The 13,862-nt window shown below is 45.3% G+C and overlaps 1 protein-coding gene across 2 annotated transcripts in view; it reads left to right on the top strand.

Moving 5' to 3' along the window:
- The window catches only part of LOC134927392 (ATP-binding cassette sub-family B member 5-like), a 382,371-nt gene that overhangs the window by 215,398 nt on the left and 153,111 nt on the right, over window positions 1-13,862 (top strand). For both annotated transcript variants that reach the window (XM_063921771.1, XM_063921772.1), the window contains exons 5-9: window positions 492-534; window positions 663-854; window positions 1,127-1,298; window positions 12,892-13,016; window positions 13,378-13,552. In XM_063921771.1, coding sequence (XP_063777841.1) covers window positions 492-534; window positions 663-854; window positions 1,127-1,298; window positions 12,892-13,016; window positions 13,378-13,552 — 707 coding nt within the window. The remainder of the gene's footprint in view (window positions 1-491; window positions 535-662; window positions 855-1,126; window positions 1,299-12,891; window positions 13,017-13,377; window positions 13,553-13,862) is intronic.

The raw sequence follows: 13,862 nt of genomic DNA on the forward strand, positions 1-13,862 counted from the left end.
TGTGGGAGCTCCAGCCCCAGCATTTCCTTCCACACTCTGAGCAGAGCGGAAGCCGTTGGCAGGGGGAACAGGGATGAGCGAGCCCAGCAGCTTGCTGCTCAGGAAAACTGCTGTCAGCCGGCACAACAGCAGGCTGGCAGCATACGGGGGAGAGCGCCTCTCATACCCGGTGCCTACATGCGGTGCATAGCTCCACTGAGCGGGTAGCGCCAGGCCTGATGACAACTACTCTAAGATGGGACACAATGCAACACAATATACACATGTAAGGGTATATACATGTTTGTTTTATATTTTTTCACTAAAATAATATTTTAATGAAAAAAATTATATAGTAAAGTATATATTTGAAATTTTGAGAGTTAAAATATACTGTACTTGTCCAAACAATAATGCAATCACAATAAGTAATAAAATATTTGGGTACGTAATATAATCTACATTTGAAACAAAACAGTAACATTTTCTTTTCTATTATTATTTTGAAACAGCTGAATGTCTTCAGTTCAAACCACTGTCTGAGCAGATGTCTGAGTAAGTTTATCAGTGCTAACACATGGTTGTGACGTTGTGTATGACCTAAGTTATTTACGCTTGATTTCTGCACCACTTTCTTACATGTGTATTATGGAGTGTTATGAGGTTGCTACATTTCTCCCCAGGTTTTCCTTGTACTATGTTGGAATAGGAGCTGCTGTTATCATCTTTGGATACTTCCAGGTCTCCCTGTGGGTTCTAGCTGCCGCCAGACAGACACGGAAAATGAGGAAACTGTTTTTCCATTCTGTATTATCCCAAGAAATGAGCTGGTTTGATGTCACCAAATCTGGAGAACTCAACACTCGTCTTACAGAGTAAGAGACCTAGGGGTATATTTACTAAAGTGTGGGGTTTTGAAGTGGAGATGCCCATATCAACCAATCTTATTCTAGCTATTATCTTCTATAAGGTGCTCGATGAATAAAAAGTAGAATCTGGTTGCTATGGGCAACCTCTACACTTCTAAAAACCTGCAATTTAGTAAATAGACCCTACTGTATAGTCTAGCCTTGTCCAATGAGACTTTTATTCATAATTTATACATTACTTTACCATTATTGTTACTGATTGTGCTTTATTTTGCTAGGGATGTTAATAAAATCAATGATGGAATAGGAGATAAAGTTGGCCATCTTGTACAGAATTGTTCAACATGTGTGGCAGGACTAGTGATTGGGCTCGTTAAAGGTTGGAAACTCGCACTGGTCATCTTGGCTACCAGTCCACTTGTAGCAATTTCAACTGCCATATGCTCCAAGGTAATGACTGTGACATGTTTGCATAAAGTGAATTACATGATGCTGCCATCCCCATTCTTCACTGTTGGTTTGGTGTTTCCTGGGCAATGAAAGGTTTGCTCCACACATAGCATTTTGAATTGAGGCCAAAACACTCAATTTCTGTCTCATCTGACTAAAAACCCTTATCCCACATTGTAGTAGGGTCGCACTGATGTTTCTTGCAAACTTCAGCCATGAATTGATGTTTTTTTTCTTCAGTAATGGCTTCTTCTCACCTACCCTTTCATACAGGCCAGCTGTTGCATCTACACTTTGTCCCGCTGTCCCACCCATGGGCTGCAGTGTCCCGCTGTGGGGAGGGGGGCAGTTGGGAGGCTCCTGTCCCGAGCAGCGGTGAATAGACACTGTGAGCATGCTTACAGCGTCTGTTCACTGGAAACACAGGGACAGGGGGGCATGCCAGCAGCTCACAGAGCGCTGGGCTGCCCCCTTAGTGATGACAATGGGGGCGTGGCTTACGTTAGAGGCATCCCCATGAAGCCACACACCCTTTTCACAGGCCATGCCCCCTTTTAGGGTGGGCGGTTACGCATTTCAGCCTTCCGATGTTGGGAGGTATGATACTGTGTGTAAGTATGGTGGTCTTTCTACACTTCTCCCTCCTTTCAATATTTAATTAAAATAGGATTTTAATACCTACCGGTAAATCCTTTTCTCTTAGTCCGTAGAGGATGCTGGGGATGCTTCAAGAACCATGGGGTATAGACGGGATCCGCAGGAGACATGGGCAATTTAAGACTTTGAAAAAAGGGTGTAAACTGGCTCTTCCCTCTATGCCCTTCCTCCAGACTTCAGTTATAGGAACTGTGCCCAGGAAGACGGACATTTCGAGGAAATAATTTATTGTTAAACCACGGTGAACGTCTTACCAGCGCACACCTCAAGCATGCCGCAGAACGTGGCATTCAACAGAACACCAGCCGAAGGCATGAAAAATATGCAGCAATATGCTGACATAAAACGTAACACAACCTGTGTGCAAACACAACCAATAACAGCATAATGCATGCTATGGCATGAATAACGCCAGCAACAGGCTGGCTTAAACGCAACACAACATGTGTGTAACCATAACCAATAACTGCAGAAATAGTACGCACTGGGACGGGCGCCCAGCATCCTCTACGGACTAAGAGAAAAGGATTTACCGGTAGGTATTAAAATCCTATTTTCTCATACATCCTAGAGGATGCTGGGGATGCTTCAAGAACCATGGGGTTTATACCAAAGCTCTAGAAAGGGCGGGAGAGTGCGGATGACTCTGCAGCACCGATTGACCAAACAAGAGGTCCTCATTAGCCAGGGAATCAAACTTGTAAAACTTCGCAAAGGTGTTTTAACCCGACCAAGCAGCTGCTCGGCAAAACTGCAAGGCCAAGACCCCTCGGTCCACCACCCAGGATGAGCCCACCTTTCTGGTAGAATGGGTCTACACCGATTTCGGTAACGGCAATCCAGACGTAGAATGAGCATGCTTAATCGTATTACAGATCCAGCGTGCAATATTCTGCTTGGAAGCAGGCGCCCCAATCTTGTTGGGAGCATACAGGATAAACAGAGCCTCCGTTTTCCTGATCTGAGCCATTCTGGCGACATAAATATTCAAACTCTGACCACAGTGAGAGTCTTCAATTCCGCCAAGGCGTCAGTAGCCACCGGTACCACAATAAAGGTTGGCTCATGTGAAACGATGAAACCACTTTTGGCAGAAATTGCTGACGAGTTCTCAACTCCACTCCATCTTCATGGAAGATTAAACAGGGGCTCTTGTGAATCAAAGCCGCTAATTCAGACACCTGCCTTGCGGATGTCAAGGCCAACCGCCTGACCACTTTCCAAGTGAGGAATTTCAACTCAACCTTATGTAAAGGTTCAACCAATGGGATTGCAGGAACTGCAACCCCACGTTAAGATCCCATGGTGCCACAGGGGGCACACAAAGGAAGGTTGGATGTGTAACACTCCTTTTACGAAAGTATGAACTTCTGGAAAGGAGGCCAATTGTTTTTTGGAAGAAACCCGATAAGGCTGAAATCTGAACCTTAACCGAGCCCAACTTAAGACCCACATCCACTCGATCTTGTAATAAAATTTGAGAAAACGAATCAACTGGAATTCTTCCATAGGAGCCTTCTTGGATTCACACCAAGACACATACATTCTCCAAATACGGTGTTAATGTTTTGACATTACTCCTTTTCTGCCTAAAGAAGAGTAGGGATGACTTTACTGGAAATACCCTTTCGGGCTAGGAACCGGCTTGCAACCTCCAAGCCGTCAAATGAAACCGCGGTAATTCTTGGCACATGCACGGCCCCTGCTGTAACAGATCCTCTCGTAGAGGAAGAGGCCAGGGATCTCCTATGAGCAATTCCTGAAGATCCGGATACCAGCCCTCCTTGACCATTCTGGAACAATGAGGATCACCTGAACCTTTGTTCTTCTTATGATCTTTAGCATCTTTGGAAAGAGTGGAAGTGGAGGGAACACATATACCAACTGAAAAAACCCACTAGGGCGTCCGCTATTGCTTGAGGGTCCCTCGACCTGGAACAATATCTCTGAAGTTTCTTATTGAGGTGAGACGCCATCATGTCTATTTGAGGAATTCCCCAATGACTTATCACTTCTGTGAAAACCTCTTGATGAAGACTCCACTCTCCTGGATGGAGAACGTGTCTGCCGAGGAAGTCTGCTTCCCAGTTGTTTACACTTGGAACGAACATCGCTGACAGAGCACGTATATGATTCATCGCGCAGTGGAAAATCTTTCTGGCTTCTGCCAATTCTGCTCCGTTTTTCGTTTGTAGAAAACCATTATTAACGGGCCTTAACTTTAGACCGTTAATGTGGTGACAAGTATCCTAACTTGACCCTCTTCCTTGGTAGTGTTCCTCCTGTATGACAGCTCCTACGCCTCGGAGGCATGGATCCGTGGCGTAAGAAATGAGGACTGACCCGCCACCACAGGAGTGAGATTCTGGTCTTGAAAAATAAGATTATCCCAGGAGGGAACCGGACCACTTGTCCAACTGGTCCCGCTAAAAACACCCTGGCATTTCACTTGCCCACTGAACGGCCTTGTAGGCTGCAACCATCTTTTTTAGCAACTGAATGTATTGTTGGATTGATACTGTTGCAGGTCTGATCAGACTCTGGATCCTCAGAGCCTTTTCCACTGGAAGAAATCAACCACTTGGTTACTTGACCTTGCCGTAATCAGGCGAGCGTCCCCGTACAGAATAATAATGACTCCACACTATCGAAGGACAACCATCATACCGCCCTCACCTTGGTGAAATTGGTAATGACAATCCTGAATTGCAAACCTCAGGTAAGCCTAATGCGAAAGAAACCGTAATTAGACCTCCTTTCTCCTTTTTCAGATTGGAGATCCCTGCCATGAGAGATTCCCTCTTGGATTTTAACTTCTTTAAGCAGAAATTCTGGGATTTCAGACATAGGATTGGTCTGACCGAGCCGTCCGGCCTCGGGAGCACGAAAAAGCTTGGATAACAGCCCTTTTTATTTATTTATTTATTTTTTGACCGGGACACCAGGACAATGGCCTGATCCTAACACAACTCTCGTTTTGTGTCGCATACTACCTCCCCGTTCGGAGGAGAATCGGTAAGGTCGATTTTAAATATCGGTGAGGGGAAACATCTGAAAACTCCAGTATGTTCCCCTAGGGACTCTATTCTTAAAACTCACTGGTCCATGTCCTTTCCAGGACTGACTGAGAAGTTTTAGACGTGGTCCCACCGGTGTGGGCTCCCGCAAGATAGACCCAACCTTCCTCTACCTGCAAAGAAAAGGGAAATCCGTATCTATTTGGACAAAATGACTGCATCCTACAATAATGCGTCACCAACCGTTGTGAGGGAATATAGGGCACGAAGGTAGACTTACCAGTGGCATCTGCCGAGATCAACTTAACAAGGCCAACACCAAACCAGACTTCACCTTCATAGGGAAGAGACTCCATTTCTTCTCGGCAGCATTCATCAGCATTCCATTGGTGAATCCACGCCCTCCTAGCCGAGACCGCCATGGAGTTGGCCCGCGAACCCAAGAGTCTCATACCTCTTGTAGTCGCACGGCAGTATGCTGCAATGTTCTAGATATGACCCAAATTAAGGAGTATCCCATCTCTCCCCAGGGTAATTATTTCGGATGACAAGGTAACCGACCATTTCTGAATACAAGCATTCCCCCATGCACATGTAATGCAAGTATAATCAAAGCATATCATTAAAATATCACTTAGCTTCCTGTATACGATCCTTTGTGACAGGGCCCCGTGCAGAACAGGGGTTGACTCTCACTTTATTCTATCCACGGCGGGAAAAGAATAAACACTCGGGCTCCTCGTGAGGATTTGAAACCATCTTGTCACGGCTGACCTAGAGCTTTTTCAACAGAGCGACCAGCACATGAGAAGGAATAACTTTACTTCAGCATTCATTATAAATTTTAGTATGAATATACACATTTAAATACACATATACATACATATATCTATATATATATATCTCATATATATATTTTTGTCAGGAACAGCAGGGTCCCTAGTGACGTTAATACGTTCTTAGTGTATATGAAACATGTACTGAATGCCGATGTTGTGGATATAATCAGGAAACATCATGGTCGACATAAGAAATAGTATTCGTGTCGATATCAGGGAGTAGTAACTGGGCAAAATACCAGTTTTGCGACCCCGAGGGGTCTGAGGGAAATAGATTATTAATATTACGTCCTCCACAAAAATTATTACGTATGTGTTCGAGCCACAGATCTATGCAACCGTATCATACATATATATATATAATTATATATATATATATATATATATATATATATATGTACCAGGGAAGCTATCAGCGCCACAGATGCAGTATTTCAAATGTCAACACTAGTATTGGGACCAAACAATAAAATGACTAAAAAGAACTGCTTAGTGGGCACTCCCTATAGTTTATTAGGGCGTCAGCCTGTTACCTAAGGTAAAATAAGGCACTGGTATAGATGCCTAGAATAAAAGTGTGTGGACAGAGAATGAGGTAATAAAGGCGACCGCTGGTGCCAGACAATTTAGAAAACTAGGCAGTTTAGTAAAAAATGGAAAGCATTTATTATGAAGCACTAAAACAAATCCGAGTGTTAAAAAGGTGGGGATTAATACAGTAAAAATACATGCACAAGAGGATAAATAAAACGCATAAAACACTCGTAGAAAGACTCCAAAAAAAACATAAAAAGTAGGACATAAAATATACAGGAATAAAAACGACAAAATTTCAAAAAAGAGAGGAGTAAATAGCTTAACTTAGTATTTGAGGTTAGATCAAGGTGCTACATAATAAATGCTTTCCATTTTTTACTAAACTGCCTAGTTTTCTAAATTGTCTGGCATCAGCGGTCGCCTTTATTACCTCATTCTCTGTCCACACACACATATATATATATATAATATATATATATATATATATATATACAATACATACAGGTATAGCTTTCTGAAATGCATCACATTATCATGTCAATTTTTACCCAGTCAGATTTGTTGGTGCCGACAGGGTCACCCACACACGTCTGTGTCTCTCATATAGTTTTCTCTTTGGAAAAGTATACATCTACTAACATGTTGACACTTATTTACATGAACTAAGTACCATCAGGAGTCGGCGGTGCCGACAGAGACATTCCCATAGCCGTTTGTGGCAGAGCACTCGGCCTCAGACATGCCGACTATAAGGGATAGACCCCAGTACTTTCCGTCGGGGAAAACACCGAAGACATTTATCAGCTCTTTTACACCACGCTCATTATACATTGTGTTTTATTTTTAACATATATTGCACTAAACAACTGTGCCCCCCCCCCCCCCCAGTTTTTCACTGTGATCTGTTCAGCAGTGCTTTCGCAGGGCCAGCGTCTCTGAGGAGAAAATCGCACTGGTTTGAGCTGTGAGGGCTAATCCACACCCAGTGGCGCACGTAGGGGGGGTTTCCGAGTACTAAAAAACCTTCTGAGACAGAGACAGCTGTGTCTCCGTCTCAGCAATAGCAGCGATCGCGGACGCGGAGCTGGAGCTGCCGCAACAGCAGAGACTCTCTGGCCGGATTATAGGCGGAGAGAACGGGCGGTTGTCCAGGAGCCCCCATACTGCCACAAACACTGTCCCTACCCATCCTGCTCTGCACCCTCCATGGCCGGCTCCCGGAAGCATCACAATCATTGGGCAACTCGGCACACAGCATCTCCCCTCCCATGAACCATACACGTGACCCAGAAGCAGAGCCAGCAAACATCACTGCGCAGAACACAGGAGAACTGCTGGAGGCATGATTGCTGCTGGGCATTAGGAGCACACTCTGCTGCCATCATCACTGTAAGTGTGTAAAGGAGTGGGTGGAAAAGGATGAGGGCAGTAGGCAGAAGGGACCCACCCATACTGATGGCCCTTCAAAGTAACACGGCCGCCGACAGGGGGCGTGGCCAATTCCAGGAGGTGTGCATGCCCCCTCTAAAAAAATAGTACTCTGCTTTCTTGTCCCACCAGTACAGCAGCTTTCCTGTGTGCTGCCTGTCTCTCCCTGCACTCACTGCAACGTGCTGTCTCTCCCTTCTGTTTTCTATCTCTCCCTGAGTCTCTGCATCTGGCTTCTGTCTCACGCCTGTGTCTCCACCATCCCTCCTATCTCTCTTTCTCTCTCTCGCTCTCTCTCCATCCCTCCTCCTCCTCCAGTATCTCTCATGAGTCTGCCTTCTGTAAAAGTGGATTCCTTGCTGCCTCCTATCACTTGGAGACCCCCAACCTCTCCAGATGCTCCCGGAAAGTACTGGCTGATTGTCCCAGTGATGCCTGTGAGACAATGCTCCCTCTAATGCTAAACTGATAGTTGCCTCTCTTTTGTGCTGACCCGCAGGTTATCTACTGCCTTAGTGCTAGTCATGCTAATTTGTGTGTTTATAGGTACGTATTTTGGGCTTTTTTTCATTCACTTTCTTCCCATCTTCCCGTCCTGTGTTCTTCCTGTCTCCTCCTGTGTTCCTCACATCTCCTCCTGTTTATCTCATCCGGCCCTGGCAGAGAGCTATGCTTATAGAATGTCCCAGGTGCTGTGGGAGCTGCTGGCTGCGCATGCTCAGCCACAGCAGCTCTCTCTGCCCTCACACTGCCGCAGCCGCCCCTCTGCTCCAGACCCTGGTGTAGTGCATACAGTAAAACGCTGTATATGTAAGTTAGTAAATGATGACAGGCACTCCTTACTAGTACCGCACAACATGCTCTGTTGCCCGTCAGAATCAGATAATATGTACGGAGGCAGGACAGCACTCATAGAGACTGGTAAACCATAGAAATTCAGCACAGGACGCTGTAGCTGTATGTCAATGTTTCAGAGTTAGACTCTTTTAAAGGAGTCTTAACTCTGAAACGTTGACAAACAGCTACAGCGTCCTGTGCTGATTTTCTATGATTTACCAGTCTCTATGAGTGCCGTCCTGCTTCCGTACATATATATGTATTTGTGTGTGTGTATGTATATATATATATATAATTTATTACACATACATACGCATATACATACACACCCACCCACAGAAACCCCCCTCGCTAAATCCTGCATTTGCCCCTGACGCCCCCTTAATGGCGCGCTTCAGCCCCGCTATTTTCTATATACACTGCTCAAAAAAATAAAGGGAACACTAAAATAACACATCCTAGATCTGAATTAATGAAATGTTCTTATTAAATACTTTGTTCTTTACATAGTTGAATTTGCTGACAAAAAAATCACACAAAAATTATCAATGGAAATCAAATTTATTAACCCATGGAGGTCTGGATTTGGAGTCACCCTCAAAATTAAAGTGGAAAAACACACTACAGGCTGATCCAACTTTGATGTAATGTCCTTAAAACAAGTCAAAATGAGGCTCAGTAGTGTGTGTGGCCTCCACGTGCCTGTATGACCTCCCTACAACCCACACAAGTGGCTCAGGTAGTACAGCTCATCCAGGATGGCACATCAATGCGAGCTGTGGCAAGAAGGTTTGCGGTGTCTGTCAGCGTAGTGTCCAGAGCATGGAGGCGCTACCAGGAGACAGGCCAGTACATCAGGAGACGTGGAGGAGGCCGTAGGAGGGCAACAACCCAGCAGCAGGACCGCTACCTCCGCCTTTGGGCAAGGAGGAACAGGAGGAGCACTGCCAGAGCCCTGCAAAATGACCTCCAGCAAGCCACAAATGTGCATGTGTCTACTCAAACGATCAGAAACAGACTCCATGAGGGTGGTATGAGGGCCCGACGTCCACAGGTGGGGGTTGTGCTTACAGCCCAACACCGTGCAGGATGTTTGGCATTTGCCAGAGAGCACCAAGATTAGCAAATTCGCCACTGGCGCCCTGTGCTCTTCACAGATGAAAGCAGGTTCTCACTGAGCACATGTGACAGACGTGACAGAGTCTGGAGACGCCAAGGAGAACGTTCTGCTGACTGCAACATCCTCCAGCATGACCGGTTTGGCAGTGGGTCAGTATTGGTGTGGGGTGGCATTTCTTTGGTGGGCCACACAGCCCTCCATGTGCTCGCCAGAGGTAGCCTGACTGCCATTAGGTACCGAGATGAGATCCTCAGACCCCTTGTGAGACCATATGCTGGTGCGGTTGGCCCTGGGTTCCTCCTAATGCAAGACAATGCTAGACCTCATGTGGCTGGAGTGTGTCAGCAGTTCCTGCAAGACGAAGGCATTGATGCTATGGACTGGCCCGCCCATTCCCCAGACCTGAATCCAATTGAGCACATCTGGGACATCATGTCTCGCTCCATCCACCAACACTACGTTGCACCACAGACTGTCCAGGAGTTGGCGGATGCTTTAGTCCAGGTCTGGGAGGAGATCCCTCAGTACACCATCCGCCACCTCATCAGGAGCATGCCCAGGCATTGTAGGGAGGTCATACAGGCACATGGAGGCCACACACACTACTGAGCCTCATTTTGACTTGTTCTAAAGACATTACATCACAGTTGGATCAGCCTGTACTGTGTTTTTCCACTTTAATTTTGAATGTGACTCCAAATCCAGACCTCCATGGGTTAATAAATTTGATTTCCATTGATAATTTTTGTGTGATTTTGTTGTCAGCACGTTCAACTATGTAAAGAACAAAGTATTTAATAAGAATATTCATTCATTCAGATCGAGGATGTGTTATTTTAGTGTTCCCTTTATTTTTTTGAGCAGTGTATTTATACTGGCGGGGGTCTGTATTTAGTGCCCAGGCACTTAATATTTCTCTTGCCAGTCTCTATCTGAGGTATACATGCTGCCCAGGGCACCCCCCCTGCGCCCTGCACCCTTGAAGCGCCGCTTGTGTGTGGGAGCAATGGCGCGCAGCGCGGAGGCTGCACGGTACCTCAGATAAAGTCTTCTGCCGTCACTGAAGTCTTCTGTTCTTCTTTTACTCACCCGGCTTCTTTCTTCTGGCTCTGCAAGGGGGGTGACGGCGCGGCTCCGGGAATGAGCATCTAGGCGTACCAAGTGATCAGACCCTCTGGAGCTAGTGGTGTCCAGTAGCCTAAGAAGCAGAGCATTGAAACTCCCAGAAGTAGGTCTGCTTCTTTCCCCTCAGTCCCACGATGCAGGGAGCCTGTTGCCAGCAGTGCTCCCTGAAAATAATAAACCTAACATAAAGTCTTTTCCGAGAAACTCAGGAGAGCTCCTCAGTGTGTGACCAGTCTCTCTGGGCACAGAATCTAACTGGAGTGTGGAGGAGGGGCACAGAGGGAGGAGCCAGTTCACACCCTTTTTTATAGTCTTAAAGTGCCCATGTCTCCTGCGGATCCCGTCTATACCCCATGGTTCTTGAAGCATCCCCAGCATCCTCTAGGACGTATGAGATATAAAGCTAACCCTTTTCCCTGACAATATGTTTCTGTGGGGGAGATGTACTTATAGCACTTATTGTGCTGCTATAGTTCTTCCTGCTTCGCCTTTTATCAAGGTGAAGCAAGAGCAACAATGTCTTATCAAGGAGAAGCAGGAGCAACAATGGGGGTCATTCCGAGTTAATCATAGCGGTGCTAAATTTAGCACAGCTACGATCAGGCACTAAGACATGCGGGGGGACGCCCCGCATGTCAGTGCCACCCCACCCCCCTTCCCCCATAGAAATGCAAAAGCATCACACAGCGGCAATGCTTTTGCATTTGAGGAGTAACTCCCGGCCAGCGCAGCTCCTGCGGCTGGCCGGGAGAACCTCTTTGTTGCCCGGGTCGCAGTGGCTGCGTGTGGTGTCACGCAGCTGCCGCGGCCCGCCCCCAATGGTCTGGCCACACCTGCGTTGGCCGGACCGCGCCCCCCTAAACGGCGGCTTAACGCCGCCGTCCAGCCCCCTCCCGCCCAGTAACCGCTTCTGCCTGTCAATCAGACAGAGGCGTTCGCTAGGCAATGACGGCCTTCGGCCATCTGGCATGCGCCTGCACACTGCGGCGCATGCGCATTTCCAACCCGATTGCTGCGCTGCGATAAACTGCAGCTAGTGATCGTGTCGGAATGACCCCCATTGTCTTAACAAGGTGAAGCAGGATCAACAATGTCAAGATGTATTAACATTTCGGCCACCAAAGTGAAGGAGAGAAAAAGTCCCCCCTCTGGCAACCTGCGCAAACCCACAGTTCAACACCAGCATTGCGTGTGACTCAAATCCACGCCCTTAATATGCTCTAAATACTGCAGAGTAGAACATATAAAACCTTTCAGTGCTAAGGAAAAGAAAACGATTACTCAGAGCTAATAAAAAATGTGCATTAAAAAATATAATAGAAAAAAATCTAGATATATAAATAAATAAATATATATAATATATATATCAAACAAACACAAAACAAGGGGAGACGGCACTTAAATCAAAATGCTAAAATATTAAATACTGATTTGGCACAAAAAGTCATGACACAATACTGTGAAGAATATAATTAGAACTATTTTAATATCTATATATCAAGTTAATCAAGTGAATGTTATGCGGACTACAGTGTGCTATGGGCTATCTGATGGTTCTTGGTGACGCTCACGCAATTACCCTTGCCCAGCAGTCTTTTAGCCTCCTGCAGCCAAAGACTTCACCTATAGCAGCCTCAACCAGGGCAGATTAGGTCCACCCCGTACTCAGATGTCCCCAGGTTTTATGTATAGGAAAGGCGGCTATTGGAGGCTGGGCAAGAGTAGGTTGCAGTACGGTGATACATTTACTGAACCCTATCTAGATACCGCTGCACTACACACGGACAGAGAGAAATAACCGAATGCACATGAGTGCAACAATGCATAGGCTGGAATATAATCTTAACACAATCAATATGTACATACTACAATGCACAGGGTGTTATTAGCAACAAGACCACATATACATGCAACAATGCACAGGATGGTATGAATGATAAATAATTTAGCAGTGAGTTCCCTGAGTGCATCTTGTTATCTGAATCTTCAAATTCACACTAGTCATGCTGTGCTTTTCCATTGTAATCCCTTAGATGGTTGTATCACTGACAAGCAAGGAGCTCTCAGCTTATGCAAAAGCCGGGGCCGTGGCTGAAGAAGTTCTCTCCTCAATACGGACAGTGGTGGCATTTGGAGGACAAGAGAGAGAAATTAAAAGGTTTTGGTCTTTTTTTTTATTTGCTATTACATGTAAAAGAGATTCACAATTAGAAGTGTTTTAGGGATGACTATCAAATGGTTTTCCATCAATGGTGCCATTTGTACTTTATATTGTTGACAGGAAACCATAGACAGAAATCCATTGATAGGCATCAGTACTGTGGGTCAAGGGAAGTGGTGGGTCAATCAGAGAAGAGGGTGGGCCTAAGCTCTGTGCAAAAAACAAACAAAACAGAATTGCCTGATCATTAGCAGAGAAACATCGGACTTCCACCATCAATGGCAAAAACCATCAACCATTGGTAACAAACTATCGATAGTTATTGTATCTTACAGTATGCGCATTTGTATATTTTCAGGTACACAAACAATTTGGGAGAGGCCAAACAAATTGGGATAAGAAAAGCTATTACTTCTCAGATGGCTGTTGGCTTTATGTATTTTTTTATATATGCCACCTATGGTCTTGGATTTTGGTATGGTACAACATTAATACTGGGAGGCGAAGGATATACCATTGGAGATACTCTTGTGGTAAGTTAAACATTTTAAATTAATTTGTAAAAAAAACATGCAATGATTTATATACAGTATAATCAGCTCTGCATAAAAAAAACCTAATATACAGTATATTATTTATTATTAATTACCAGTTATTTATATAGCGCTCACATACTTCGTAGCGCTTTACAGATAATATTTGGCCATTCACATCAGTTCCTGCCCCAGTGGAGCTTACAGTCTAAATTCCATACCACATGCACACGCAGACACTTACACAAATGGGTTATTTATTTACTGGGAGCCAATTAACCTGCCAGTATATTTTTTGGATTGTGGGAGG

The sequence above is a fragment of the Pseudophryne corroboree genome, chromosome 5 (genome assembly GCF_028390025.1).
Source record: "Pseudophryne corroboree isolate aPseCor3 chromosome 5, aPseCor3.hap2, whole genome shotgun sequence".
In the NCBI taxonomy this organism is placed as follows: domain Eukaryota; kingdom Metazoa; phylum Chordata; class Amphibia; order Anura; family Myobatrachidae; genus Pseudophryne; species Pseudophryne corroboree.